This window comes from Fusarium odoratissimum (assembly GCF_000260195.1).
Source record: "Fusarium odoratissimum NRRL 54006 unplaced genomic scaffold supercont1.3, whole genome shotgun sequence".
NCBI classification, from domain to species: Eukaryota; Fungi; Ascomycota; class Sordariomycetes; order Hypocreales; family Nectriaceae; genus Fusarium; species Fusarium odoratissimum.
In genome coordinates, this window is record NW_022158689.1 from 1,796,646 (window position 1) to 1,821,171 (window position 24,526).

The 24,526-nt window shown below is 50.0% G+C and overlaps 7 protein-coding genes across 10 annotated transcripts; 4 read left to right on the forward strand and 3 right to left on the reverse strand.

Moving 5' to 3' along the window:
* Window positions 1-2,494: 2,494 nt before the first annotated feature.
* FOIG_03019 (transcriptional regulatory protein Pro-1) lies at window positions 2,495-6,649 on the forward strand. Its single transcript, XM_031200640.1, has 2 exons — window positions 2,495-3,861; window positions 3,918-6,649. The coding sequence occupies exons 1-2, from the start codon at window positions 3,702-3,704 to the stop codon at window positions 5,816-5,818; spliced, it is 2,061 nt and encodes a 686-aa protein (XP_031070408.1). The 5' UTR covers window positions 2,495-3,701; the 3' UTR covers window positions 5,819-6,649.
* Window positions 6,650-6,845: 196 nt separating this feature from the next.
* On the reverse strand, window positions 6,846-8,471 carry FOIG_03020 (uncharacterized protein; the record flags this gene model as incomplete). Its single annotated transcript, XM_031200641.1, has 3 exons — window positions 6,846-6,852; window positions 7,457-7,551; window positions 8,361-8,471. The coding sequence occupies 3 exons, from the start codon at window positions 8,469-8,471 to the stop codon at window positions 6,846-6,848; spliced, it is 213 nt and encodes a 70-aa protein (XP_031070409.1).
* FOIG_03021 (uncharacterized protein) lies at window positions 8,217-10,460 on the forward strand. The gene is made up of 2 exons (XM_031200642.1): window positions 8,217-8,494; window positions 8,821-10,460. The coding sequence occupies exon 2, from the start codon at window positions 8,859-8,861 to the stop codon at window positions 10,119-10,121; it is 1,263 nt and encodes a 420-aa protein (XP_031070410.1). The 5' UTR covers window positions 8,217-8,494; window positions 8,821-8,858; the 3' UTR covers window positions 10,122-10,460.
* Window positions 10,349-15,173, reverse strand: FOIG_03022 (uncharacterized protein). Its single transcript, XM_031200643.1, has 2 exons — window positions 14,467-15,173; window positions 10,349-14,337 (listed from the first exon to the last, which is right to left on the reverse strand). The coding sequence occupies exons 1-2, from the start codon at window positions 14,565-14,567 to the stop codon at window positions 10,809-10,811; spliced, it is 3,630 nt and encodes a 1,209-aa protein (XP_031070411.1). The 5' UTR covers window positions 14,568-15,173; the 3' UTR covers window positions 10,349-10,808.
* Window positions 15,174-17,912: 2,739 nt separating this feature from the next.
* FOIG_03023 (uncharacterized protein) lies at window positions 17,913-22,065 on the reverse strand. 2 transcript variants are annotated; one of them, XM_031200644.1, is made up of 3 exons: window positions 20,172-22,065; window positions 19,945-20,101; window positions 18,423-19,889 (listed from the first exon to the last, which is right to left on the reverse strand). In XM_031200644.1, exons 1-3 carry the CDS (start codon window positions 20,689-20,691, stop codon window positions 19,724-19,726), a joined length of 843 nt encoding a protein of 280 aa, XP_031070412.1. In that variant the 5' UTR covers window positions 20,692-22,065; the 3' UTR covers window positions 18,423-19,723. The 2 variants fall into 2 exon arrangements, with proteins under 2 accessions (XP_031070413.1, XP_031070412.1); XM_031200645.1 differs by having other exon boundaries at window positions 17,913-20,101.
* FOIG_03024 (uncharacterized protein) lies at window positions 18,883-21,271 on the forward strand. Of its 3 annotated transcripts, none has more exons than XM_031200647.1 (3): window positions 18,883-19,071; window positions 19,129-19,311; window positions 19,390-21,271. In XM_031200647.1, exons 2-3 carry the CDS (start codon window positions 19,138-19,140, stop codon window positions 19,699-19,701), a joined length of 486 nt encoding a protein of 161 aa, XP_031070415.1. In that variant the 5' UTR covers window positions 18,883-19,071; window positions 19,129-19,137; the 3' UTR covers window positions 19,702-21,271. The 3 variants fall into 3 exon arrangements, with proteins under 3 accessions (XP_031070415.1, XP_031070414.1, XP_031070416.1); XM_031200648.1 differs by lacking the exon at window positions 18,883-19,071 and having other exon boundaries at window positions 19,089-19,311; window positions 19,390-19,898; window positions 19,963-20,001; XM_031200646.1 differs by having other exon boundaries at window positions 18,883-19,311.
* A 191-nt stretch (window positions 22,066-22,256) lies between the features above and the next one.
* FOIG_03025 (uncharacterized protein) lies at window positions 22,257-24,497 on the forward strand. Its single transcript, XM_031200649.1, has 2 exons — window positions 22,257-22,544; window positions 22,596-24,497. The coding sequence occupies exons 1-2, from the start codon at window positions 22,454-22,456 to the stop codon at window positions 23,720-23,722; spliced, it is 1,218 nt and encodes a 405-aa protein (XP_031070417.1). The 5' UTR covers window positions 22,257-22,453; the 3' UTR covers window positions 23,723-24,497.
* The last annotated feature ends 29 nt before the right edge of the window (window positions 24,498-24,526 follow it).

A 24,526-nucleotide genomic window follows, 5' to 3' on the forward strand; every position in this document is an offset into this window, starting at 1 on the left:
GAGGTGGCCGGTCTGTGGGGGTGGCCAGTCTTTGGGTGACGGACGTTAGTGTTTAATTGCGACGAGCGGAGGCATTTGGCAATGACTCGCATTGGCGGGGGAGCTGTCTATCCATGACTTGACTAGACCATAGTGGGAGTGGACTTCATGAGCTTGACAGGTGATAGTGTGATGGATTTGCTTACGAAATGCCCAAAGAGTGTGATGAGATATTAAATGTTAGGTCAGGGTTTGAAGAGCTAAGCATTGCCAGATGGATCGGGCCTTTTCACACACAAATATTATTATTGACTTAATCTGGTTTATGGTGTTGAAGATTTTGAAATGAGAAAGAGGGAGAGAGAGAGAGAGAGAGTGTGTGTAAGTCGAGAGATAAGATAGGATAGCCGGAGCAGAGGATGGCAAGATGACATTTCCAGATTCAGTAACTATCAAGAGAGGCTAATGTACCTTGCTAGGTTCAAAGGATAATCCAAGCTCAACCTTGAAATGGTCTGGTCTTGCATGCCCATATCTAATGAAGGTGTAGAGGAGCTTCGATTTGGTTGGCAGATTTACAGATGAGATGACCTTGCGCACTAGCTAGCTACATCTTGTTGGATGGGGGATTTTAGTGATCTGACTGTTGGTTTCTGCTTCTTCATCGGCACTGCAGACAGGTACAGCCTCCTCCACAAACATAAGCACGCTATCAAGATAAGATTAATCTTGTGTTGCCACAACAGGATCGAGTAGTGACATTGCGTCTCAGTAACTTCTTCCATGATCAGCCAACGGTCAAAGAGCATAATCAATGACCCATTTTAGGCCGCCCGTTATTGCCCGTCATGGTCCGCTTATCACATCATAAACTCACCAAGACCAGCTTGAGTTTCCCCGCTCGGCTCGGTGTTTTCTTGATCACCTCAAGGTGCATTGGTGCAAGGTAAGGGTCTTGAGCTAGCCAGGGGCCCCTGAATAGATGCAAGAGCATGGCGGCAGAGATCATCGTCTTCTGCTTTCATTGGCTATGGCGCCAGAGCTCCCCTGTCGAGCCACCTGCGGCTCGGGGCCAATCCAGATCTGAGGCCGGGGTAGGCAATCAACGGTGCTAACACACTTTTGGATTAGCCCATGCAACTGCCCCTGCTCCGCGGCAGACGCTCCTCATCGGTTGGTCCCGTCCCATAATGCGCTAATGCACGCGTGTCACCCTCGGCTGTCGAATCACGGACCAGAAACGCTCTTTTTCACAACGACAGGCCTGCTCATCAGACCGATCTTTTCCTCCCCAGTCACTGCAGAATGCGACCTGACCCAGCTTTGGCGCCAGCAGAGCAGAGCAGAGCTTTTCACAGATCAACCACTGGAAAGCATGGCAATGCCAGGTCATGCCCACTAGAGCAATGGTCGGGTACATGTCGGACAGCTACGGCACACAGCAGAAGCCATGTATAGCGTCTTGCGCTGCATGAGTGTTGATATCTTCACGTACCCAATCCGTGAAGCTCAGCTAAGCTGAGTTGTTGCCGCGTAGTGGCAGCAATCATATGTTGTCTCACTGACTTTTGCTACGGAGCAGATTTGTTCAAGTCTCGACATAGACTGATCAACACTCGAGGTTACCTGGGCTAAGCAAGAGAGAGACATGTCAATGCTCTCTCTAAACCCATAACCCCATCTTGACTCGTTCCTTTATCGCTCACATGGCCCTTTCGACCCCCGTGACCTCCAGTTATGGGATTTCTCAACAACCCCCGCGCTGTTAGACGTCACCGTCTCCCACCCCTGGTCAAGACATGCACTTGTCCCGTAACACCCAACCATGCCGGTATTCTTTAGAACTGGAGACTTGGTGTTTTTGAGGGCCATCCATGGGGCTTCTGGCTTCTCGACCCGGCTGCGGACAGCCACTTGCAGGACTGCACGCACGAGGTCTTTCGCCGCTTGACCAATCTGAAGGTTGACCGCCTCTTTGACTATTCTATTCGTTAAAAATCGTCTAGGTACTTGGCCAGGGCTTCTCTCCTACCACCAGCCTATCTCCGTTGCGTCCTAGAGCCCAACAAGTTTCTGGCCCGATCGTCCACTTCGGCCGAGTTCCAGGACGTGAAGCGTGAAATATGACTCGCAAATCGTGAATTGCACAACTGACCATGGCTGCACTAGATGCTACTGTTTAATGAATCCATCTTAGATGCGACCGAATAGAGTTTTCAGATCAGCACAGTACACTCTCTGCCATTTGAGCATGGAACGACCCTGCTATGAGACCTTGATAGAGGAGGTGAGCTAGCGGTCGGATCCTTGTGCGACTTTTTGGCATTTCCCCTCTTCCGGTGTACATACTCGCGCATATGCAGACGCAGGTGCAAGAGCCCGGTGAGCTTCTCTATCAGCATCAGCATCATGATGATGGTGGGTGTTACTACTTCTTGGGATGGAAATAGATACTAAAGAAGCAACCCATACTGATCACCTCACAGATCCACTGCGTGAAAGCTGAGCTCATGCCTGAACTCTGAACGTTTCTTCTTCAAGGTGAAAGTAACATCACAAACCGCATCTCAGCCTTCTAGGGCATCTGGATAGATGGCAGTTGAACCTCAAGTACTAGCCAACAAGTGGAGGGCCTCAAATCAGAAGCCAAAAGTCAAAGCCCAAGCTCGCCCGCCTCGCATATCCTCCCGTGAGGAGCTAGATCCGAATGGGCTCCGACCCCCCTGTTTATGAGCTCTTCATGCGAGCAGAGTGGCTGCTGGATATGACCATAGATGGGCACACCATGCGCGACTTTCCCCTTTAGATGACTGAACCCCTGCTCGCCTTATTGTCTTTGTGCACATCTATTCCTAGAGTGGAGTTCCGATGGACACAGAGAGACCATCTTTTGACCGACTCTCCCCATTGGCTTCTCTAAGCGCAGTCGCTGCCTCTGGTGCCATGGCATGCTCGTCGTGCATGATGCAAAAATAGAAACAAGACGATGGGAAGCCATCATCGAATCGACGTGTGAAGGGCCACGAGAGAAGCGGCCAAAATATAAGGATTTAGCCCTCCAGCAGCCGCCCAAGAATTTTGCCCTCTTTCTTCTTCGTTATGTTCAGAGATTCCAAGTGTCGCCAAAGGTTCTCTTGATCCCCTTTCCTCTCTTACCGCCCTCCTCAAACCCTTCTATTACCCGCATCAATCTTTACAATATCCAGTTACAAGCAAGCCGGACTTGCTTCGAACCAGTCAATCATTACTACGCAATTTCCCAAAAGGACATTTCGATTCGAAACGAAACGGAATAACGGACGATACGTTGTAGTTTGATACGTTGGCCTGGCTGCCACTTACACGACTACACACAAAATCAAACAATTCGCTCAGTGATCCGTATTGATCCTGACCGATACAATAACACTAATTTAATTTTCGACTTGTTGAAACGGACTTGACAACTTCGGATTCGATATCCCCCCGGTCACGTTTCCCAACGCCCAACCTCTTGGCTTTCGCTTCTGGATCCTCAGCCCAGTTTAAAGCAAAAGACAAGCAAAGACAATTTCTCCATCCCGTCCCGCTCTGATCGACTCCACACCCGACTAGGCCTGGGTTTAGAGTACAGTGCGCGTCTGGTCCCTGATTACACAGTACCACTCCCCCCTTGTCGATCACACACCCCTCCTGGTCCCTACCACGCCAATACTCTAAGAACCAAGCATCGTAGCCTACAAATGTCTACGCTGCCCCCCGACCATCGCAAAGGCGTGTCGCGAGCAACTGGAAACACCGTCAACATGACTGTATCACAGTCTTCAAAGGCCAAACCGGCCTCCAAAGCCAGCAATGGCAAGCCAAAGACAAAGACGCAGATGCATCGTCGTTCAAGAACAGGTACGCCCGCTTATACCATCTTACTGAAGTGTGGTGAGCTAACATGAACCTCACAGGCTGCTATACTTGCCGTTTACGACGCAAGAAATGCGACGAGGGAACTCCCATGTGCACAGCCTGCAAGCACCTCGGTCTGCAATGCGAGTACAAGCGACCCATGTGGTGGAGCAACAACGATATGCGAAGGAAACACAAGGAGGACATCAAGATGATCATCAAGCGCAAGAAGCTCTCTGAGAAGTCATCACACAACATCCAGAACTCTGTCACCAGCTCTCCTCCTGGCCTCACACACTCTCTTCCCACATCAGCCACCTTCACTGATCCTCTCGACCGCACAAGATCCGCCTCCATTGACTCTCAATTCCCAGCTGCTTTCAACTTTAACAGCCCTCCCAGTGGCAACGAGTATGGATTCGGTGCGCCAATGCACCCCGAGTTCATGTTCGGCAGCTACTCGCCTTACGAGATCGATGTCAAGACAGAGCGACAGATGTTTGTAAATGATGTGCCCACAGTTCGCGAATCACACATCTCCACCTTCAGCACTTACCACACTCCTCCTCCAGCTGGTACGGTTCTGCCCAACGGTCCTCTCGACGGCGAGTGGGCCGAGCAGGTCTTCCAGGAGCGCAAGGAATCCCTTTCAGAGGAGACCCTCAACTGCAACTTCTTCGATTTTTCACATGGCCCTTCTACAGAGTCGAGGCAAGTCCAGATTGAGTTGGATGAGAATGACCAGCGCCTGCTGGACCACTTCATCCAATTCGTTCTGCCAACCATCTTTCCCATCCTCGAGTCCAACCAACATTGCTCAGTCAGCTCAGACCTGATACTCCCTGCTCTTCAATCAAACAGTGCCTACCTTCACTGCTGCCTGAGTGTCGCTGCCCAGCACCTTAAATCACATACCAATGGCTCTACCTCTACCGAGGACATTGACAACGACATCATGCGCCATCGCTATGCCACCATCTGGGCTCTTTGTGAGGCTCTCAAGAAGGATGAGAATCACCAGCAAATTCTCGAGGCAACCCTTGGCCTCATCTTCTTCCAGTCTGTCGTTGGCCGCTATGATGATGGCCTTCTCGATATTCCTTGGCACCAGCACTTCCAGGCTGCCATCAGCTTGGTGCAGAAGCTTGACCTTCCCGGCATCGTCTCTGATCCTACTCGGGCTTCAATGCAAACCCCCTTCAACATGTCTCTCTCGTCATGGATTGACATTCTCGGTGCCACCATGAAGGGTCGCTCACCAACATTTGCTCACACTTACCGTGAGAAGCATCTTTCTCAGCTCAACCCTAGCCTTGGCCTGCGCGAGCTCATGGGCTGTGATGACCGGGTCATGTATCTCATTTCCGAGATCGCCTGTCTCGAGTCTCTCAAGAAGGATGGCATGGATGATTTCACACTCTGTCAGCATGTCTCTGCCCTTGGAGAACAGATTAGCTTGACCGAGATGGGCGATGCAGGCCCCAAGATGCCTTTCAATGCCAATGGCAGCCTTTCACCTAAGCAGCTTTCTAAGAACATGACCATGGCTTTCCGCATTGCTGCTCGCATCTTCCTCTGCAGCCTGGTTCCTGGATTCAACCCCAGACAGCCATCCCCCATGGGCTTGGTTGAGAAGCTGACTACGGTGCTTCAACACATTCCCTCGGGCCCCAATGGGTTTGACCGCAACCTTGCTTGGGTCTATCTCATTGGCGGCTCCATCAGCGTTCCTGGTAGCTCATTCCGAGCCTTCTTTGAGGATCGCCTGGCTCAGCTGGGTGACTCGGCTAGGTTTGGCACCATGGGACGTGTAGCCACCCTCCTGCACGAGGTGTGGGTTCAGAATGACAGCCTCTCGGGTGTGAGCACACCTGGGTCCACGACGTCTGAGGCGGCCCAGCTGCACATCCACTGGCGGGATGTCATGGAATCGAAGGGGTGGGACTTTTTGTTGATCTGAGCACTGCTTTCTGCAAACCTTCTTGGCTGGCCTTTGAAGGGTAGCAGGACCGTGCTGGGTGAGACCATCTAGTTCTGCTCTAACCTTCTTTTCAGTAACATGAGAGCGGCCAGGACCACCTCATCAGGCGAAGCAGGCATTTGCCAGCCGTCGAGGACCAGGCTTGGAAGTGAGACTTCCATGTCCTACACGAGGCTTTGTTATTCACTTATTATCTGTCCCGAAAGGGCAGAGTTATCTTTTTCTTTTCTTCGTTTCACTTCATATACAATGATACCTACTGGGATGGGTTACTAGAGGAAGCCGCAAGGCGTTTTGAGATGAATGTGGGAGTACAAAGAGCGACACTTGGATACACCACATCTCGACATATTTTTGATACGGGGACGAGGCGTTAGGGACATGCATGCATAGGACGTTTGACAGAAGATACATGGCCATATGCAGGAACAAATAGGGCGGCAACACGATGCCGTTTTAAATGTCAGTTTATTGGATGCAAACGGTCGAGTACCGCGAGACTCGGGATCACTCGCTATTGTTTATTGCTTTACTATGATACCAAGCAGGCAATGGTATGGGGGGAAACGGCGCAATGAAGGATCTGGGGTAAAGGCGCCGTGAAGGATGACGATATGAAAAGAGAGGCTCTGGGAAGCTGGTTATGGGCTAGCTCCCAGAAAGGAAGTGGTATACAGATAGGACATTATGACCTTGCTAAGACAAGGCAAACAATGAACAAAGCACATTATTGTTGCAATTGGCTCTCTACGCTGTGACATTACCACGCACTCTATTTGTTCCCTCACTGTAATGACCACGGAAGATGAGATCACAGTATCTATCTGATCATGTAAATCACACCACATAATTCGGGGACTTTTCTCCAGTGCTGACTGCAAGCCTCTGAAAAGGGATCACAACTCCGAGAGGCACAACTGGGATAGGCATTAATGCCTCGGCCTGCTTACATTACCTGCCAGCATATTTTTCCGCATACGATGGGTTCTTTTACTTCTGCGCTTATTTATCCCCTGGAGAAGTCAGCATCATCACACCATGAAAGCCGGGGAGAGGTAGGTTCTCCGTGGGGGAGGCGGCGTTGAGAGGGTGGTATTGATGAGATGCAGATATGTGCTGCTACCGTAGGGCATCTACAGGGAGTTTTTCAGTGGCCTGAGAATGTTTATACTGTGGCACACGTGCTGGAGAAATGAGGCCTTATGCCCGTTGCGGATGTATGGAAAGGAAGCCGCATGCAATGCAATGCTATGCTATGCTATGCTACGCAAATGCAGTGCGAGGACAATTCATAGTATGTATATTTGGGAAACTTTCCCTTATCTACTTCATCCTATAGATCATCTATCTTAAAGCCTCACTCTATATGAGAATGCCCAATGCATGCAACATCATGAGCTGTTACTCCGTACGAGTCGCAGTGCATCTACAACGAGGGATACAGAGGCACCAGTGCACCAGCGCATCGCATAGCAGTGCATTTGATTTACAGGACGGAAACTTGGAGGCAAACACGTATTCTCAACAGCGATAGAAAAGGGAAGACGACCCCCCCCCCCCCCCCCGGTCTTCAGGGCTTCTGGACAGTGCGTGGAGTTCCTGGATCTAATGACTTACACGCCCCCTGTAGTGTAGTGTAGGGCATTCTTTTCTTTACCGACCGTAGCGGAGAAGACGTGGACTTTTTGCCTCTTGCCGAGGCCTAGGCGAATCTGGATTTTGTGAGATGCATTTCTGTGTGCGAGAGTCCAGGGGGGTTAGAGAGGGGATGATCGGGTAAATGGCATGCATTACGGATATCGACGAAGAATATTACAGTAATTATAGGATGGAGAGTTTTGGTGGTTTGTGTCACGATAACGGATGTAGGGGGGTTAGTTAGTTATGTTACAGCAGGGACAAAGAACCAGAGAACGCACTGGAGACCAAGATATCCGTGCTTTGTTCCTGTGACAAGGTCATGTAAAAATTGGTTCGTTTACTGGTATCTATCGTCACTGAACAAGATAAGGTGCCCAAGGTAGAGTTCCAACTTCACTGACAAGAACGAAAGGGAGGCAGCCCATAACGACAAGAAACAGCCTGTTGAAGCCTAAATAACACAACACTTTCACTCTATGCCAAGAACTGGCCTTCAAACAGTAACCTCTCTCATGGGGTTCCCCGTCTCATTGGATCTCATCACAACCTGAGTCCAAGTTAGAAAACTACGCGCCCAACCTTAGCGCTTGGCCATGAGTCTTCAGCGCCTGGGACAGAACCCCCACAGCTGAATTTTTACTGGGCTCTGTTCAACAGACACCAATCAGCGGCATGCATCGCCGCGCGCTTAATGTCTTCTGAGACTCTCAGCCAACCACAGCATTTTCGTCTGTCTCAACCAGGGCGACATTATCGCCAAACAAACCAGTTTCTATGTCCTCCCACATCTAGTAGGTCTCGACTGACTACGTAGTGTCTACTGGCGTGTCAAGCGATAGGCCCTAGACCCTCTCAGCGACTGGCTCTCAGCGCCTCTGACCAACCGCCCGATGGTCTCTGATGCGACAGTCGAGCCTGAAATATCGTCCACGAATGGGTCGAGATGGCTCTCAACGGACAAGGCGGCAAGGCAGAGGAATGCCATGTCCATGATGGAAAGAAGACGGTTTCCTTGTCAGTGACCTCATGGTTCCATTCTCGGTCTTTGTCTAGTACCCTTGTTCTCCCTCTTTTTTCTCACTCTCTTGTTCTGCGTTCTGTATTTACTGTTCCGTTTCTTCACCTTCACTGTTCTATCGAACAAACAAAACAAAACATATTCACTTGTTCAGTTGACTCATTGCTTCCCTCTTTGTCATACGCGCCGGTTGTGTCTGACTTACCAACTCATCTGCATATCATCTTCTCTTGACTCCTTGCATATACAATATCACATTCACCCGAAGACATTCCTTCAACAACGAACCAACAAAACCAACGCTTAGTAACCAACACTTAAGACAACAACCAACAACTACACGCATAATACACACCAAATATGCTTTTGGGAAGACTCCCAACACCCCTGAGGGTTCTGTTTATCACAGCCCTCTACGCTTCAACATCCTCCGCTCTCCCCGCGAACAGTGTCTTCGCCCGCGAAGACACATGCGATGCGGACCAGACATCATGCAACAGCGACATCGCCAACTTTTGCTGCCCCAAGGGTAACTCCTGCAGACTTCTCGCTGGCAAGACCACAGCAGTATGCTGTCCCAGGGGCCAGACCTGCAATGTCATTCAACCCATCACCTGCGATATCCGCGGCCAGGACCAGAGAGAGTTTCCCAACGCCCCTGTCAAGACGATAGTATTCAACCTCGATCTTCAAAAATGTGGACAGAAGTGCTGTCCTTTTGGATACTCGTGTGAAGACGAGCAGTGTGTTATCGACAAGGATCAGACCAATGTCCCAGAAGGTGCTGAGCTTCCTAATGAGACGTCTACGCCTGTTCCCAGTGCGATAACTACTGCTACGGGGGCTATCGAGACCATCTCCATCAGCGCTGCACCCTCCACGAGCGCTGAGCCCACAGCAGCTGTTGGCTCAGACAATAGCTCAGACAGGGACGGAGACTCCAAGTCCGACAACTCGGGGCCTGCTACTACCTCCATCGTTGGCGGTGTCGTCGGCGGCAGTATTATTCTTCTGATAATCGCCGTTGTAATCTTCCTCTACGTCCGTCGTCAGAACAAACGTGATGCGCAAGGCTCAGAGAAGGGTAGTCATATCTACGGTTACGGCCGTCGGTCCACGAGCGATGCCTCGTTCGGAAACATCATCTCGGAGCCCATCAGCCAACCCAACTCTTACCGCGCCGACTTCATCCTCAAGACCCCTTCAACCCAACGCTCAAGCATTGTGCCTGCACGCCAGCTTTCCAATGCTAGCACACGTCTCAACGCCCCACCTCCGCGGATTCGTATCTCTATTCCAAATCCCTTCGACTCACCCAACCCCTCGCCCAATGCTCAGCCCAGTCCCCTCGACAATGAAGAGTCTCTTCGACATGGAAACGTTCGGCTACCACCGATCCGCGCTATGAAGGGCTCGTCGTACTGTAGTCGTCGACCAAGTACCCCTGAGCTTCAGCGTGAGCCGAGTAGCGAGAATATCAATGTTTTCGCGGACCCTAGCACCATTGTGAAACCCCGCCCCCTGACGAGAGCGACAACATTCACCGACCTGATGGACGAGGCTGATCTCGGCGCTGTGCGGCGAGGGAAGCCCTACGTCCCCGGAACCACCCCCAGAATCTAGACCTCACTGACTTACACCATTTCCTTTTGAGCTACACCATTCACGTCTCTCTCTAATGCAAAATCCCTTCACCACCATCTGCAGTGCAGGGTGGGATCCTCTCACTAGAACTGATTTTGGGCGTTGTGGATATAAATACTGGAGTAGCTGTCATTTATACCCTGGGCTAATTCAATAAGACCCAAATCTTGTTATGTTTAAATATTGCAATGTTTTATGTTTGATAAGAGTTATAGATTATTTAAGAAATGATATGCAAATATTTGATCATCTCGTTTCAAGACAAGTGAAGCAAAAGGAATGAATCGTAGAAACCAGTCAGAGCAAGTTGGATCAGTGCAGTATCAAAGCTTGGATATTTTTAATAATATAACGACAGGTAAATAACTCATAACGACCAAGAAGCACTCACTTTCCGTTAGCCGTTTTTGCTGACTCCGGCGCTCCCATGACAATAAAAAAAAACACGCTATGCCAACCCGTTGATAAAATGAAAGGGAACCTAGCGAGTGAACAAGATACGGCCCGCGAGGCTCATGCCAAAGGAAACGAATCGCACAAAACAAAAAGCGCAGTGATTGGGTATGTGCGCCTAATCCATCACGTCCATAAACTTCCTATGTGGCGCCAGCCTGGATATTACCTCCAATATTTACTCAAGATAGTCAATTTGTGCATGTTGATGTCTCACATGACGATACATTTCTTATCCTTCTCTTTCTCCTTTTCCCTCTCCCCAGAACCGGTCGATATATCTGTCCAACCTGCACTGCTTGCAGCATCTGCAGCCTTCTTCTTCTTCTTTTTAGGTTTGGCTGACCAACCACGTTTTTTGGCATCCTTGATGTTCTTAGCAGCGCTTCGTTCAGCACGACTTGGCCGGCGATTAACTGTTGGTGATGTCCTGGTTACCGGCACTGGAGGAGCGTGCAGCCATGCCGGCACCTGCTGGTTGGGCAGTGGAACGGTGGTGGGCGGGTTGCCTCCGTGACTCGAGGCAATACTGTAGATGGTTTCAAGTCGCTCAACAGTCGGCCTCTGATTCGAGCCAGGTACCGGCCGTGGATGCCGGGGGATCGGGGCCAATAGAGGAGTCTCATTCCTTCGTCCAGATACTTGCCGGCTTGGCGAGTCGAAAGCACCCGATACACCCTTAGGGGTGCTAATGATAAGAGGTTGATCGGGTTCTGGGCGACTGAGATTGGATGGCCCTGTCAATAATGAATCGGGCAGGGAGCTTGACACGTACGAACTACCGTCAAAACTCCCGACAGGCCTTCTTGGGACTTGGAACCCTCCAGAAAGCCGTCTTGGGTTACCCTGGCTGACTCTTTTGCTCAGACTCGCAAGCTGACTCGAACTCGGCAGAGGGGGGAGGCCTGAAATCGACTCATCTGCGGCCTGTTGTTCGGCAGGCGCAGACATTGGGAATGGATACCCATCAGCCGAGGCAACACTTTGCTCAGCCTCATGGCCTGCAGCTCGAGGCCAAGTTTGAGCATTCGAGAGCCGCCTCGCTCTAGGCGCTGGGTCTGACCCAGCCTGGGCCGTAGAAACGGTTGATGGCACACTCTCCACATTTACAGCTGGTATTCGAGTACCTGGGCCAAAATGGTCGTAAGCTGAGATATCTGCCTGCACTGGTGAGGGTGACCGCCCCTCCCTGGAGTTGATAGGAACTGTCACAGCCCTAGATGTAAGAGCCGACACAGCAGATGATATTGATGTTTGTCGTGCTCTGGTTTCAGAAGTTCCGCCTGTATGTGGAGCCGCTTGCTGTCGTGGAGAACGGGGGGGAGTCACGTCGTATAGATCAGCATCCTCATCCGTCTGGGGTAGAGGGCTCACACTGTTTTGTGCTGCATCACCAACCTGCAGTTGATCTCTAGTGGTGTATCCTCGCAGGGGATGTTGGCCAGAGGCTCGCTGCGATGAATTGTTTCCGGGCTGCTCACCTTTGGAGTCGATGCCGGATGCTCGGTGATTCTCAGGCCCAGGACGACCAGAGGCGGATGTAGCATGATCTGGCAGTGCTGGCACTGGAGCTGGAGCGGGAACAGATGCACCACCAAGTCCTATGGGAGCAACAGAAGGACCACGCATAAAGGCCGGCAAATCGGGGCCTGGGTCTTCCTTTTGATATGGTGGAGGAGGAGGTACCCAATTGTCAGCATCACTCTCATGTGGATGCTCTCTTCGGCCATCGGCACGACGATACTCAATACGTCGTCCATCTGCCGTTCGGGGATGAAGGGATCTGTCGACGGCGGCAGCGGTCGCAGCACGACGGAGCGTGGTCTGGGAACGTGGGCTAGCATGTGAATAAGGGGCATCTAATGCCTCCATTTCCTCAATCGAAGGAGCGTCTCCATCTTCACTGGGGCTCACAGGCTCAACGACTGCCCGACGATTTGCTGGCTGAGATGGAAGCTGACCAATCCTCCGAGGAAGCAAAGGGTCATCGTCATCATTGTTGTGGTCCTCGTTTAGCGGCAGTCGTGGAACCGCCGGTATTGCTGAAGCATCAGGAGCTGCACGAGGTCGAGAAGCAGACGTAGCAGCCCGAAGCAATGATGAGCCGCCACGGCCACCTCGCCTTTGAGCAACAGTACGTCGTCGTACAATGGCGACTTCGGTTGCCAGATCGCGTTGCTCTTCCTCCAGCACCTCAGGATTATCAGTGCCGACCTCAATGATGATCTCTGACTTGGTTCCGTTAGAGATCCCATAGTCAAAGTCCAAGAGCGTAACGCGACCACCATCGACAAAATCCATGTCTTCCTCCTCAGTAACTAACCGCGGTGCTCCAACCCCCCTTGCGGCAATTACCAGGCGCTCCTGAGTAGATGAGCTATCATGCCCTGCAACCCATTTCACCGTTTTAACTTCCCCATGCTCGGCAACCTTGAAGCCAGAAACAAAGGTGTTCCTTAGTTGGTCGCACAAAATCTGCCATTTAGGCACTCTAGCACCTTCCGGGTTATTGATTCGCGTAGATGCCCGTCGCGATGTACCACTCCGATCACTATTTTGTCTCCCTAGACCAGATGCTGACCCATCGTTTGACGATGACACATTGTCAGGGACAGCATCCAAGTCCTCAGGTATGCCATATATCCATACCTCCCTCCCTTGAAAACCAGCCGACACTAGTTCACCTCGATATGTTGTAGAAGGGAGTGTGGAGGGAATGAGACTGGCCTGTGGAGATGCGCTTGGTACGGGTCCAGTAAAGTAAGTGGTGCCATTCCGAAGGTCATCAATTCGAACAGCTCGGAAGGTCTCGAAGCTCCTGTCATAGGTGAAAGTCCAGCTTGCCTCCTCTTCGCTTCCATCCTGAAGCAGAACGGCATGACTGCAGTCACGACTGGTGTTTGGGAACAGGATCGACGTCGTCCATAGGGGGCTCAGGTTATCTTCGGACATATGAGGGCCTGGATCATAGTACGGAGCTGTGATTATGACGGTGCTAGGTGGCGCCGAATGAATAGTAGTACCGAGAATTTGAGTCCCATCAAACGAGAAAGATAAAGCGTCGACAGCATCACATTTCACAGCTCTTCGATCAGTGGCCAGTGCATCAGGCCTTAAAGACGATACCTCGATGCCACCTTCATAAGCAGCAGCCAGAACAGAACCGCATGGCGACAAAGCAATCGTTCGGGGAGTGTTGTCAAGAATTATAGACCGTGAGCGACGGGGTGGGCTTCGTTGTAAGTCGTATAAGTCGACCTGCATCTCAGTAGATAAGACTACCAAGAGGGTGCCTTTATCGTTGATGCAAGCGGCGACAGGCCGACGAAGAATCTTGAACTCCCTCTTGACTTCCAGGTTCAACCCTTTCAAGTCAATCACATAAATCCTACCCGAATTGTATGCCAGAAGATGGTGCCCCTTTGGGGAGGCACTGTATTGCATACCCTCGCCACCAGGACATGATGAAGAGCTGATTGAGGTCGAAATAAGCTTAAAAGTTGTTTCCCGCGGTCGTAGGTATGCCTGGAAGAGGTTTCGCTTTACTTCACGAGCAAAAAGCCGTCGCAACTCGGGGAGTTTGTCATCGTCCGATTGTGGTGGTGTGGGATGGCTCGCCGAATATGAAGGACATCTCGATAGCTGATGCCGATAAAGATGGGCTCGTTGAGAAACACCCCTCCATTTGCGGTTCAGGAGCACAAGAGACGCAAAGCCGTTGGGGTCAGTTTGTCGAAGAATCCTAACAGGAAATGACAAACGTTAGCATATGATAAAAGGAGAGGACGGCGTTTGTCGATGACACCAATCGCTCGATACAGACAAGGATAAGTTTGATGTAAAGTTGCGGAAAAATCCTGTGTTTACTCACTGTTCAATGATCTCGTCGGGGAGTCTGTCAAAAGGCGGAGTTGGAGGCATGGGCATCTTCTCGATACTGGAGCGACGGACGTCGGTTACCGACGCGTCCATGACGCTTTGTCGCTCTACGGTGGGAAGCCGTCGAGCATATCAGGTCGATGAGTCGCGACTATGCCTAGGAGAAAGCGAGATTGGCGGAGATCGTGTCTTGGGGACTGAGTCTTTGTTGTAGAGTCGAATGTTTGGCGTGAGTGTGAGTCCAGATCTGGAAGCAGGTGTCGGAGTGTGGCTGAGGCTTCCTGTTCAGCTCGAGGCGTGACGATGGCGGGTTCCCTTTTCGTGAAGACGGAAAGTTTGGGGGCGATTCGATGTAAGCACTAAGTAGTTGGTAGGCACTTGATTTACAGGACAAAGCAGAACGCGACACACAAAATTCGATTGAATTGAAAGAAAAGGGTTGCTTGGATGTATTGCATCTGCTTACATAGTAGATACAGGCAGTTAGCAACACGCTCACTATGGATGATCGGCATATTGCCAGAGCTTAATCAATAGTCCAGCTGTGTTCCCATATTCCCCCCTAAACTTGGATGCCCAAGAGTCTCCAGCTGTAGACATCATCGCCTCCAAACCTAGCTACTGTACTAAGATAACTATGCCGTCCAGACACTAGTGCATGGACCATGTTAACGTGCCTTTTTTAAGACGAGCTGAAACTAAAAATTATTGAAAAATTATTAGGAATTGTGAATATCACGTATGACCTCTGTAGCGTAATCTTCGACTCTTGATTCTTACCTGTTGATTGGACACCTGCCCTTGACTCCACTTGGCGTTACTTGAGGTCAAAGGGGAAGAAACGGAGGAATGGAGATGTCTCTCTATCAAACAAGCTCTGATAAGTTTATGCTATGCTACCCCAATAATAGGTTATTTATTAACCATAACCTTATTACGTGGTATCGGGTTTGTAATTACTATATATATATACCTGTGGTTTTGCAATAAATATGACTGGCTGCCTGGTTTCTCTATTGGTAAAGAAAGTGCATAAGAGTTTCTCATTTTCCATTTGCACTCCTTAGGTGGCCCACGTCTATCCTTGTCTATGACTGGTCTATGGCATCATACGAAGTGAGTAGAATTTGCTGAGAGACAACCTTGTCGTAGACGCGTTTTGGCCTCGGAGAATGGATGGATGTGAAGGTCGCCTTTTGATGGGGAGATGAAGCATACAATCATGCAAAGTATGGTACTGGATAATTCGAGACAGAATACTCGGGGTCGACGCGTTCGTTAGGGGCAGAAACCTGATGGGCGTTCTATCTATTGCCTGTAACGCTTTTATAGTTGACCCTTCAAGGCTATTTCCTAGTTATACAAGGCCTTGTAAAGATTGGCTGTAAGGACAACTGCCAGATGCTGGAAATGGTGGAGCAGTGTAAGCGACGTTGGTAAATGTGACTCTTTCAGCGTCTGCAGTTTGGTAGTCGAGGTGACATTTCGCGACAGCCATATGTCACTGTCTCACGATCAAAGGCTGAATCACAAGCCACAGCAGCAACGAACGCACATTCGTCCTCTATTGGAATTTCTGGGACGATCAAACCAGAGGTAACATGTGGTCTTATCTATACTCGCACAGGCGATGTAGGACGTGGAGCTAGGGTACCGGTAATTCCAATACCATCCCATCCGTTATCGTTCCAGAGAACCATCACGGATAAACGGAAAAGTCATTATTGGTACCTTAGCGTTAACCCATAACATGAGTTATAGCATACCAGAAAGAGGAGAGGCGCAACTAATGCCCTCATTCAGTATGCAACTCTACCACACGAATTTCTCTGCTTCTCCTGCGCCGTTGTGAAGGGCTTGGCCAGAAACCAGTTCGTGTAACCCGAGTTTACATGTCGCCAGCCGTATTAAGTAGTAGTCGCTACCTAGGCGAGATCATCTATAATTAGAAATTGGCAACGTCTCGACCGGGAGTCCGTCTTGCCCGGATACAGTCTAGACTGTTTAGTACATCACTTCCGATGTCAAGGACAGCGTCTCATTGCTGATATCAGAAATGTTCTTTAGTGCCTGGCATGGAGAAAAAGGAACGTATTTAGGTATGTGTAGGCAGTAGCAAGACATCAATGATACAATAGTCAATAGCTGAATATCGAAGCGGTATGTGATGAGCCACTCCATACCTTTTTTCCCGGCATCAATAGTCTCAAAGGATTGCGGATAAGCAGAACGAGCCAATCCTTTGGCTTGGCACGTACTATTAAGTGATATGATCGGTGCCCTGGTGGCTGTACTTGGGTAGCAACAGCTTGCAATTGGTATCTGACGTGTTATATTTCAAAAGTCGCTTGCTTTTGTTACAATTTTGTTCTCTATCGGCCCCTTTTTGACATAGGTACCGTACGGAGAATGAGGTCGTTGCATTCTAGGGTTCGGCTTTATTCAACCCATGAATGCAGTCTAATAATAGAGCACATTATACCTACCTCCGGACATAATCCGGACCGTGAGCAGCTGCCACTGGCTGTCAAAAGTGTCAAGCATTTCGGTTGCGCCTCATCAACGCAGAGAATACGACGGGTTTAATCTGAACAACGGCGCTTCTTACAGGCACGGCCCGCCCCTCTAGGTAAATCCCCAACCCTAAATCATGATAATTCATCAGTGCATAAATCGGTAGGTCACATACGTAAGGTCCACTGAAGGTCTAAGCGATTGAATGGAGTAATATTATAATTATTTCAAACTTTTTGGTGCGCTCGGAACGCACAGACAAAGAGAGGAGACCCCTGAGAAATGGGCCGGTCGATAGCCGATGGATGACAGACACGGCACCAGAGAGCTGTCAATCAATGTCATCGATTTCAGCCCTGGGCCTGTCTGCGTGGCCTGGCAACTTCCGCCGCGCTTGGCACAATGTGGAAATGATGTGGAAGCGTGGGAAGCCTGTTAGCTTGTAGATCGGTTGCGGGGTTTGCAGAGACAATGTGGAACTTGTAGCTTGCTTTTAGAGTCGACAGAAACGGTAAGATCATCCAAGGCTCTCTGGTGTTTGTTTACGTACTATCAACCTCAACGGATGGAGTTCCTCCAGGACAAGGTCCCTTTGGGCCGTAATCTCTTTGGACCTCGGTATATCTAAAGGCGAGCAAGCCGAGTTGATTGGTCTATACGGGCATGTGAAGAGAGGGAATATCCATGAATATATCCCCGAGTGTCAGTTTGCCATGATAACCTGATCTGATATTGCTGCTCCCTTGGCTTGTCTGTGAGCCACTGAGATATTTCCTTTATCGTGTATTCACTATAATCTACGTCATCGAGATCCGAATTCCACAACCTTTAGTCGATCTTGATTTATTTGGCAACCTTCCCAGTTGTTGAGCGCATCACATCCTAGGTCGATGTTTCCAGCCCCAACTACTAACCAATCGTCCTTTTCAGTCTGTCTTACCTCCATTTCTGGTGATTTTTAGTCCATGATCATGGATAACCCCGTTTTCCTGGTCCGGTGCTTAGCCAAGGTGGAGACACGGAAATGGTGGAAGCTCGCGAGTCAGAGACCAGCACCCAAAAGAAGGCGCCAGCAAATACCGAGAGTCCTACCAATCCAAGCCTTAGAGTAGATCTGAGGCTGGCATCACATCCGTCCAAAGAAGGAGTGGGCCAATACCTCATTTCCGGGCGATCACATTAGAGCCGAAAGCTAACACAAACACAAACACGCTTGACGAAAAAGTGGACAATATTGACATGCCTATCTACTTTAGCAAAGTTACAAGCTTAACGGACTTGGATAAGCTTGCGAGACTGATTTCTCAAGAGTCCAGGCTACCTAGCTCAAAGACTCATCTCAACTGAAAGGAACTGAATGGTGATGTTCTTTGAAACTCGAAGGCAGCGAGGTTGGAGAGCTAAAGACGAATGAGGCAAGGCTAGATACACGAAACGTTATCTTCTAGAACCTGACCAAGATGATCTTCAGGCATCGTAGATCTAGGCCGCAACGATATTCCAGAAAGGTTGCAAGAGCCTGACGAGGGGAAAACTTGCTCACGCCTCATTGACTAGCTTCTCATCTCACTTGTCTGCAGACTAAATCCAGGCTTGCAGCCTTTTAAAACATGCATTTCAGACTCAACCAAGAAAATTCTGCGTCACTAGTTTTATCTCATTTACTTAAATAGCGGAAATATGCAGCCATCGCGTGCTGGTGGAAGAAAAGATCCGTCCGTCAACGGTTGGGCTGGGGCTCTTCTTCTCTCTCGGCAAGCCTGGCGTGGGTATAGCAAAGGCCAGTAATTGTCTCGCAGAATAAGCATTGCGGACATTGAGGGTTCCCACGCCAAGAAGCATGAAAGTACATACTTGGGTGAGAAAAATCCACGATACGAGTTCTCTCTTTTCCCGGCGCCCATATAACCAGGTTGCCATCGCATAGGGGATCACCACGGTATCCATCCTGAATCCCCGGCGGACGATCTGATCTGCCGTGAAGCCTGAGGCACCCCTGTTTATTTTCCAAGGTAGCTGCCTAACGTGTCGTGTACGAATACAGTAATTGTTAAGGTAGTTCAGGTTGACTGTGCCTTTTTCTGTAGGTCCCGGCTGTCTTCTAAATCTCCTTGGCGGCACACAACTTATGCAATGAAAGTACCCAAGCATGACAACTCCTTTGTATAGGCTGATGCCTCTAAGCCCTCATGTGCAGGCTCTACAACAAGATGCAACGACAGAAGTTTTGACTCTCTTTCCCGTTGAGAAGAAAGAAGGGTTATTGACTTATGGTTTACCCAAGTCATGTGGACTACTGTGTGAGGCTTTGTTACAAGATCTGGTAATATTTGCCCTTCCGTTATTCTTGTTCTTGGAGTAACTTAAACCCCTGGTTTCATCACATGTTAATGCTTTGTAGGAAGAGGATCTCAAGTCGTGGGCTAGAGGGTTTGGAATGGTCATTAAAGATCTCAAAATGCCTGAAATTAGCCCCCAGGCTTTTCGTCTCGAAAAAGGCAACACTTCGACATTGCTAAAAGGGTATACTGCAATTGTCGTGGCCCTCGGAAACACAAAATACGATGTTGAGCTCGTTTCCAGAGACAAACGGTCTTCGCAGAAGGAGACATGGGAACCAACATCTGCCCTTCATCTCCGGGAAACGGGGCTGAAAGCTCAAGGAGGACACATAAGGTTCCTCTACATCCCTCTCCACCTGGAACCCATATAGACTTTCCGACAAACGACAAGTTCTATTTCATGATGTGTATCATATCATGTTCCATATCCGCGCTCGAAACGACACTCCAGGTGCTGTCTGGGCTGCCCGTCGACCTCGCCTTCGACTTCGTCTGTGACTTCGATCTCGCCTTGGCCTTCGCACCGCCTGGCTCTAGAGCCTTTTCGATCTGTTGTAGACTGCCGATTGTGAGTCCAGGAATCGACACAGGAGTGACGTGACACCGTCACCTACCTAACCTTCCCGTCACAGAGTTCATAGACGAGACTTGGGATTCGGAGTAACTCTGAGGGCAGTTTGTTGTTTGGACGATGCGCAAAAGCAGACTCTCTGCGCAGTATCGGGAAGCATTCGACGGTAAAGTGCTGGCCAAAAGTAAAATACGAGTTTACTAGTTTGTACGTTGTGAGAACAAAGACTCTTGTATCAAATAAATCGAGCGGGAGCTCAAGACAGCCTACCTCTCAATGGGAGCTCATATGCCCGCGGTCCCAGTACTTTAGCAAGTTCATCGCCAATCTGTACACACTTGGGCAGTGCAAATCGCTTGGATCTAAGAGTATCACTGCCTCCAGTAACGCACTTAGCCATGGCATCCATAACATCGTTTATGGTAAGGCCCTGATCATGAGCCACGTGACAGGCTGCGACCATTACCATGCAGTGAAGCTGAGTTTCTCGTCCCTCAAAGTCTTTGGAAGCAGCGGCATAGGTCTCGAGTAGAGTGAGCCAGTCCATGTCCCGACGCGACTCAACGTGAGAGATGGTCAGACGATCACGCAGACGGAGAATGTCTTCTAGTGTCGAAGGTTTGTTGTTGTCCCAATCCTCATCCCCTTGAGGTAACTTCGACATCCACGCCTTAACCCATTTTATCTGATCATTCAGACCCCTTCTTCGGACGGGCTTCTGGGGGACTGGCTTTCCGGGTTCTTCTTTGATAAATTCGGCGGTAAAACTTGGCGACTGTGAAGAACTCATGATGAACGGATCCGCTAGAATTCTTCTAGATCCAGGAACCCGGATAATGGAGCATCCATGAATATCATGAAGAACCGCAGGTTGGGTTCCCCAATGTGTCAGACAGCGGACTGGTTGGCCTATATGGGGGGCTTCCAGCGGGCAGCCGATTGTGCCGCCGAATTTTTGACTTGAGCTCAAGGAAGATTGCGTCCGCCAGGATTCTCATCTGTCGGGTGCATTTGAGCCACACCTCGCCTTACTTCACGCCCTGGTGCTGCTGCTCCTCGGAGGTGGGAGAGTGGGAGAGTGGGAGAGTGTCGGGTTCATCGGCAGGCATCAGGAGCACAAGAAAGAAAAGCTGGGTCTGTCTCTGTATTTTGCAGGGTCCGTTAACAAAGAAACCGAAGCCATTGTGTCATTCCCACTGGAGAGGTGACAGTGGCGTCTGGTCATAGGTCATTAATGGGGTGCACCCAGACAAACCGAATCGTCCAATGCCACGTCCTTCTCTTCAGCCTTGCAAGAGCTTTCCAACTCTGGACAGCTTCGGATGAGGGCCAGTTATGTTATTAATGTGAATGTGATTCTGATTTGCATAAACTCCCCTCGTAGATCAGCGAATATGATGCCCCTCTTCCCAGTCTGCGCAGCCTGGTAGCCCATGTAGTCAAGTGGGACAAGGTTCTTCATTGGCTACGAACCATCTCAACCGGATAATTTCATGATTGAAAAGGATTTTCTTCCCAAGTCCCCAACGGATAGAGACCTTCCTTGGCTGGGCCATCGGTCGATAGCGTATTACGCCAGGACCAGCCTACCAGTGAGCCGACAAAAAAGACAAGGGAGAAGTGACAAGAGCAAACTTCCGCAGACCAAGCTTACGCCGTACCTGCAAGCTGCTGTATGTACCATGCCTCCGATGGAGACCTGGTCTGCCGGGGCAAGGGGAGTTGCTGTTCCGCAAGCTCCTCGCAGTTCCAAAAACTCGGGCTAGCGAATGGTATCAACCCGGATTTAACCCCTAGATCTACGGTGAGGAGCGCTTGTGGCCGGACTAGGGCCTTTGGCCTGGAGCTTGTTAGCGTCGAAAAAGATATGTGGGCTTGCAGAAGCCAGAGGGCTTGTTTCAACGGCCTGACAAGAGGAGTGCGGCTACAACTCAGAGTCTAGCGCTGTTGATCTAGCTGTTCAGGTTGCCAAGTTCCGCAGCTGACGAGGGTCTCGGCAGCCTCATCCTCCCTCATGCTGGCGGATGGCGAGCTGCTTGAAGCCGCTGCACCCTGAACTGTCGCTTGCCAGTCCTCCGTGTGTCGTTTAGAACTTTTTTACGTCGCTGGATGATGATCCTTCCGCAAGCAAACAACCTCAAAAGCAACGTGGGCATGGGTGGGTGGGTATGGTGTGGTGGGGTCTCGATGAGTTCGGTTGCGCGTGGGGTTTTCTGTTGGAATATTATGTCAGCCGCGCGCGTGTCGTGAGTGTGGCTGCAGCATGATTGTGGCGCACAATCGTGGCACAGATAAATCTGCCAAGCATGATAAGAAACGGCTGACGTTTATCAGGGACAGACGCAAAACACCCCTGAAAAAAAGCATGTGGACCCGCTCATGCTTAATCTCACCTAAAGTTGAGGACAGCTTGGACTGTCGCAAAACCTCATGAACTTTACCCTTCCAGTCATTCTTTTGCCGCTGTCGCTTGGTACTCATTCTTCTGCGCTCCTGAGCGCATCTCGTTGTTCAAAAAGCCTGTGACGTTCGCTCGATGGCGGTTCGCTCCAATGGACGGTGATCCGGCTGTTGACCCGGGGCTTGACTCCTTCAGCTTGGCTTTTCCTTTGCCTTACCGTGTTGGCTTTATTGCAACTTTGGGTGAGCAAGAATCCTATTCTGGTCACATTGCCTGTTTCTAACTGATGATAGCTGTCTGGGGATGGGGATTAAACCTTCATTGTCTCCATCTTTTCAACGTCGACGTTCCACAGTTGATTCGATATCCCGGTCGAGCATCGCCGCAACATATTCCGCACCATGGCTCGACGTACCGCCTCGCGATTGCACTTTCGGCGTTGTTCGCATTATCGGTGTCTCTCTTTTGGGTTTGCACATGGGGCATACCTGAGCGTGTCGTTGCATTCGGATGGATGCCGTTGACATATCTCACTGCTTTGATTGCTATGTTCGTTGTTCCATTGAGGAATCTGCCCAGCGGAGGAAGAAGAAGATTCTTGGCAACTTTGCGACGCGTGAGCTTGGGTGGGCTTGCTGAGCCGCAGGACGGCAAGTTTGGAGATATTCTGTTGGCGGATGTGTTGACATCGTACGCGAAGGTTTTTGGAGATCTCTTCATTACCCTATGCATGTTCTTCTCGGCGGAAGGTTCGTCTACGCAGCGACCTGATCGCAATTGTGGAGGAACAGTGCTCGTACCATTCATTATGGGAGTGCCGAGCTTAATACGATTTCGACAGTGCTTGATCGAGTACTTTCGAGTTCGGCGAGCCCCATACAAAGAGTCCACAGGATGGGGTGGCCAGCATTTGGCCAACGCTCTCAAATATTCGACTGCGTTCCCCGTGCTCATTACCAGTGCTTGGCAAAGGTCGACAGAAGACCCCGACTCCAAAGCAGCTCTTCACAAGGCTTGGCTTGTTGCTGTACTCATCAACTCTCTGTACTCTTTCTATTGGGATGTGGCCAAGGATTGGGACATGACGCTTTTTTCTCCGAAGCAAGATCGCGAATCACCCACTCATCCTTTTGGACTTCGAGATCGTCTTGTTTTTAGGTATCCTAACCTCTACTATCTAGTGATCAGTATGGATCTGATGTTGAGATGCACATGGTCCATGAAGCTCAATGGACGTCTTGATAGGTTCAGCGATCTAGAGGGAGGCATCTTTCTGACTGAATTCCTCGAAGTATTCCGTCGATGGGTATGGATCTTCTTCCGTGTCGAGACAGAATGGTTGAGAAACAACTCTTCAGGCCTTGGAGTCGACGATATCCTACTTGGAGATTATCAAGGCAAAGACAATGAGGACGATTAATTGCGTCATCAACGAAATTACTTGGGGACCAATGACAACCCAAACGGCGGCCAGCCCTGTCAACTGGGGCGGGCTGTATAGAAATTACGGCTTTCACTGAGATACTCGACCACGCCTCTGGACCAAGATTTGGACGCTTTCCCCTAATCCTATGCTCCTCACCAAGTCAACATTCCTCACTGAGGCTTTGTGCTGGGCCAGATACCCTAATAAATCAGGGTTTGGCCGGCAAAGGCTTGAGTTGCCACGAGGCCATTCCCGGTAACTGGGAAAGTTTACAGATTCATGATTATGACCTGACGATCTTACTATCATAGCCCAGATGGCTCGTCCCGCGTCTACTTGTGATAGCTTTACCCCTCCTGGACGAAGGTTCGGTCTAATTACAAATATAGCTATATCAAACGAATTTAAGACAAATTGGAACTCCGTGAAAGTTGACGATGCTTCCAGAAACACATAATGTTACAATGTGGTGAATCTTGGAGGTACCGGCATCGTGGGCGCGTGTGATGGCGCCCTCTGACTTCTAGCGACTACTTTACAGCGTCGTTTCTTTTTCTTGCCTTGTTTGTGGGCATGGCCACACGGCTTCTAACGATAATGGCTTTTTGCAGTGTGCGTGCTTCTCAGGCCGCCACATCCAGATGCAGAAGATGCTTTGAGATCTTCGTTCACTTAACCGAAAAGGAAGATGAAAAGACCGACTCTTTCCTTTGTGAGCACTTCGCGAGGCTTGGGCGGTCAGTCTTCGCAATCAAGACACTTGGAAGGGAAAAGCTTGCTGGAATGCTACTCACGGTC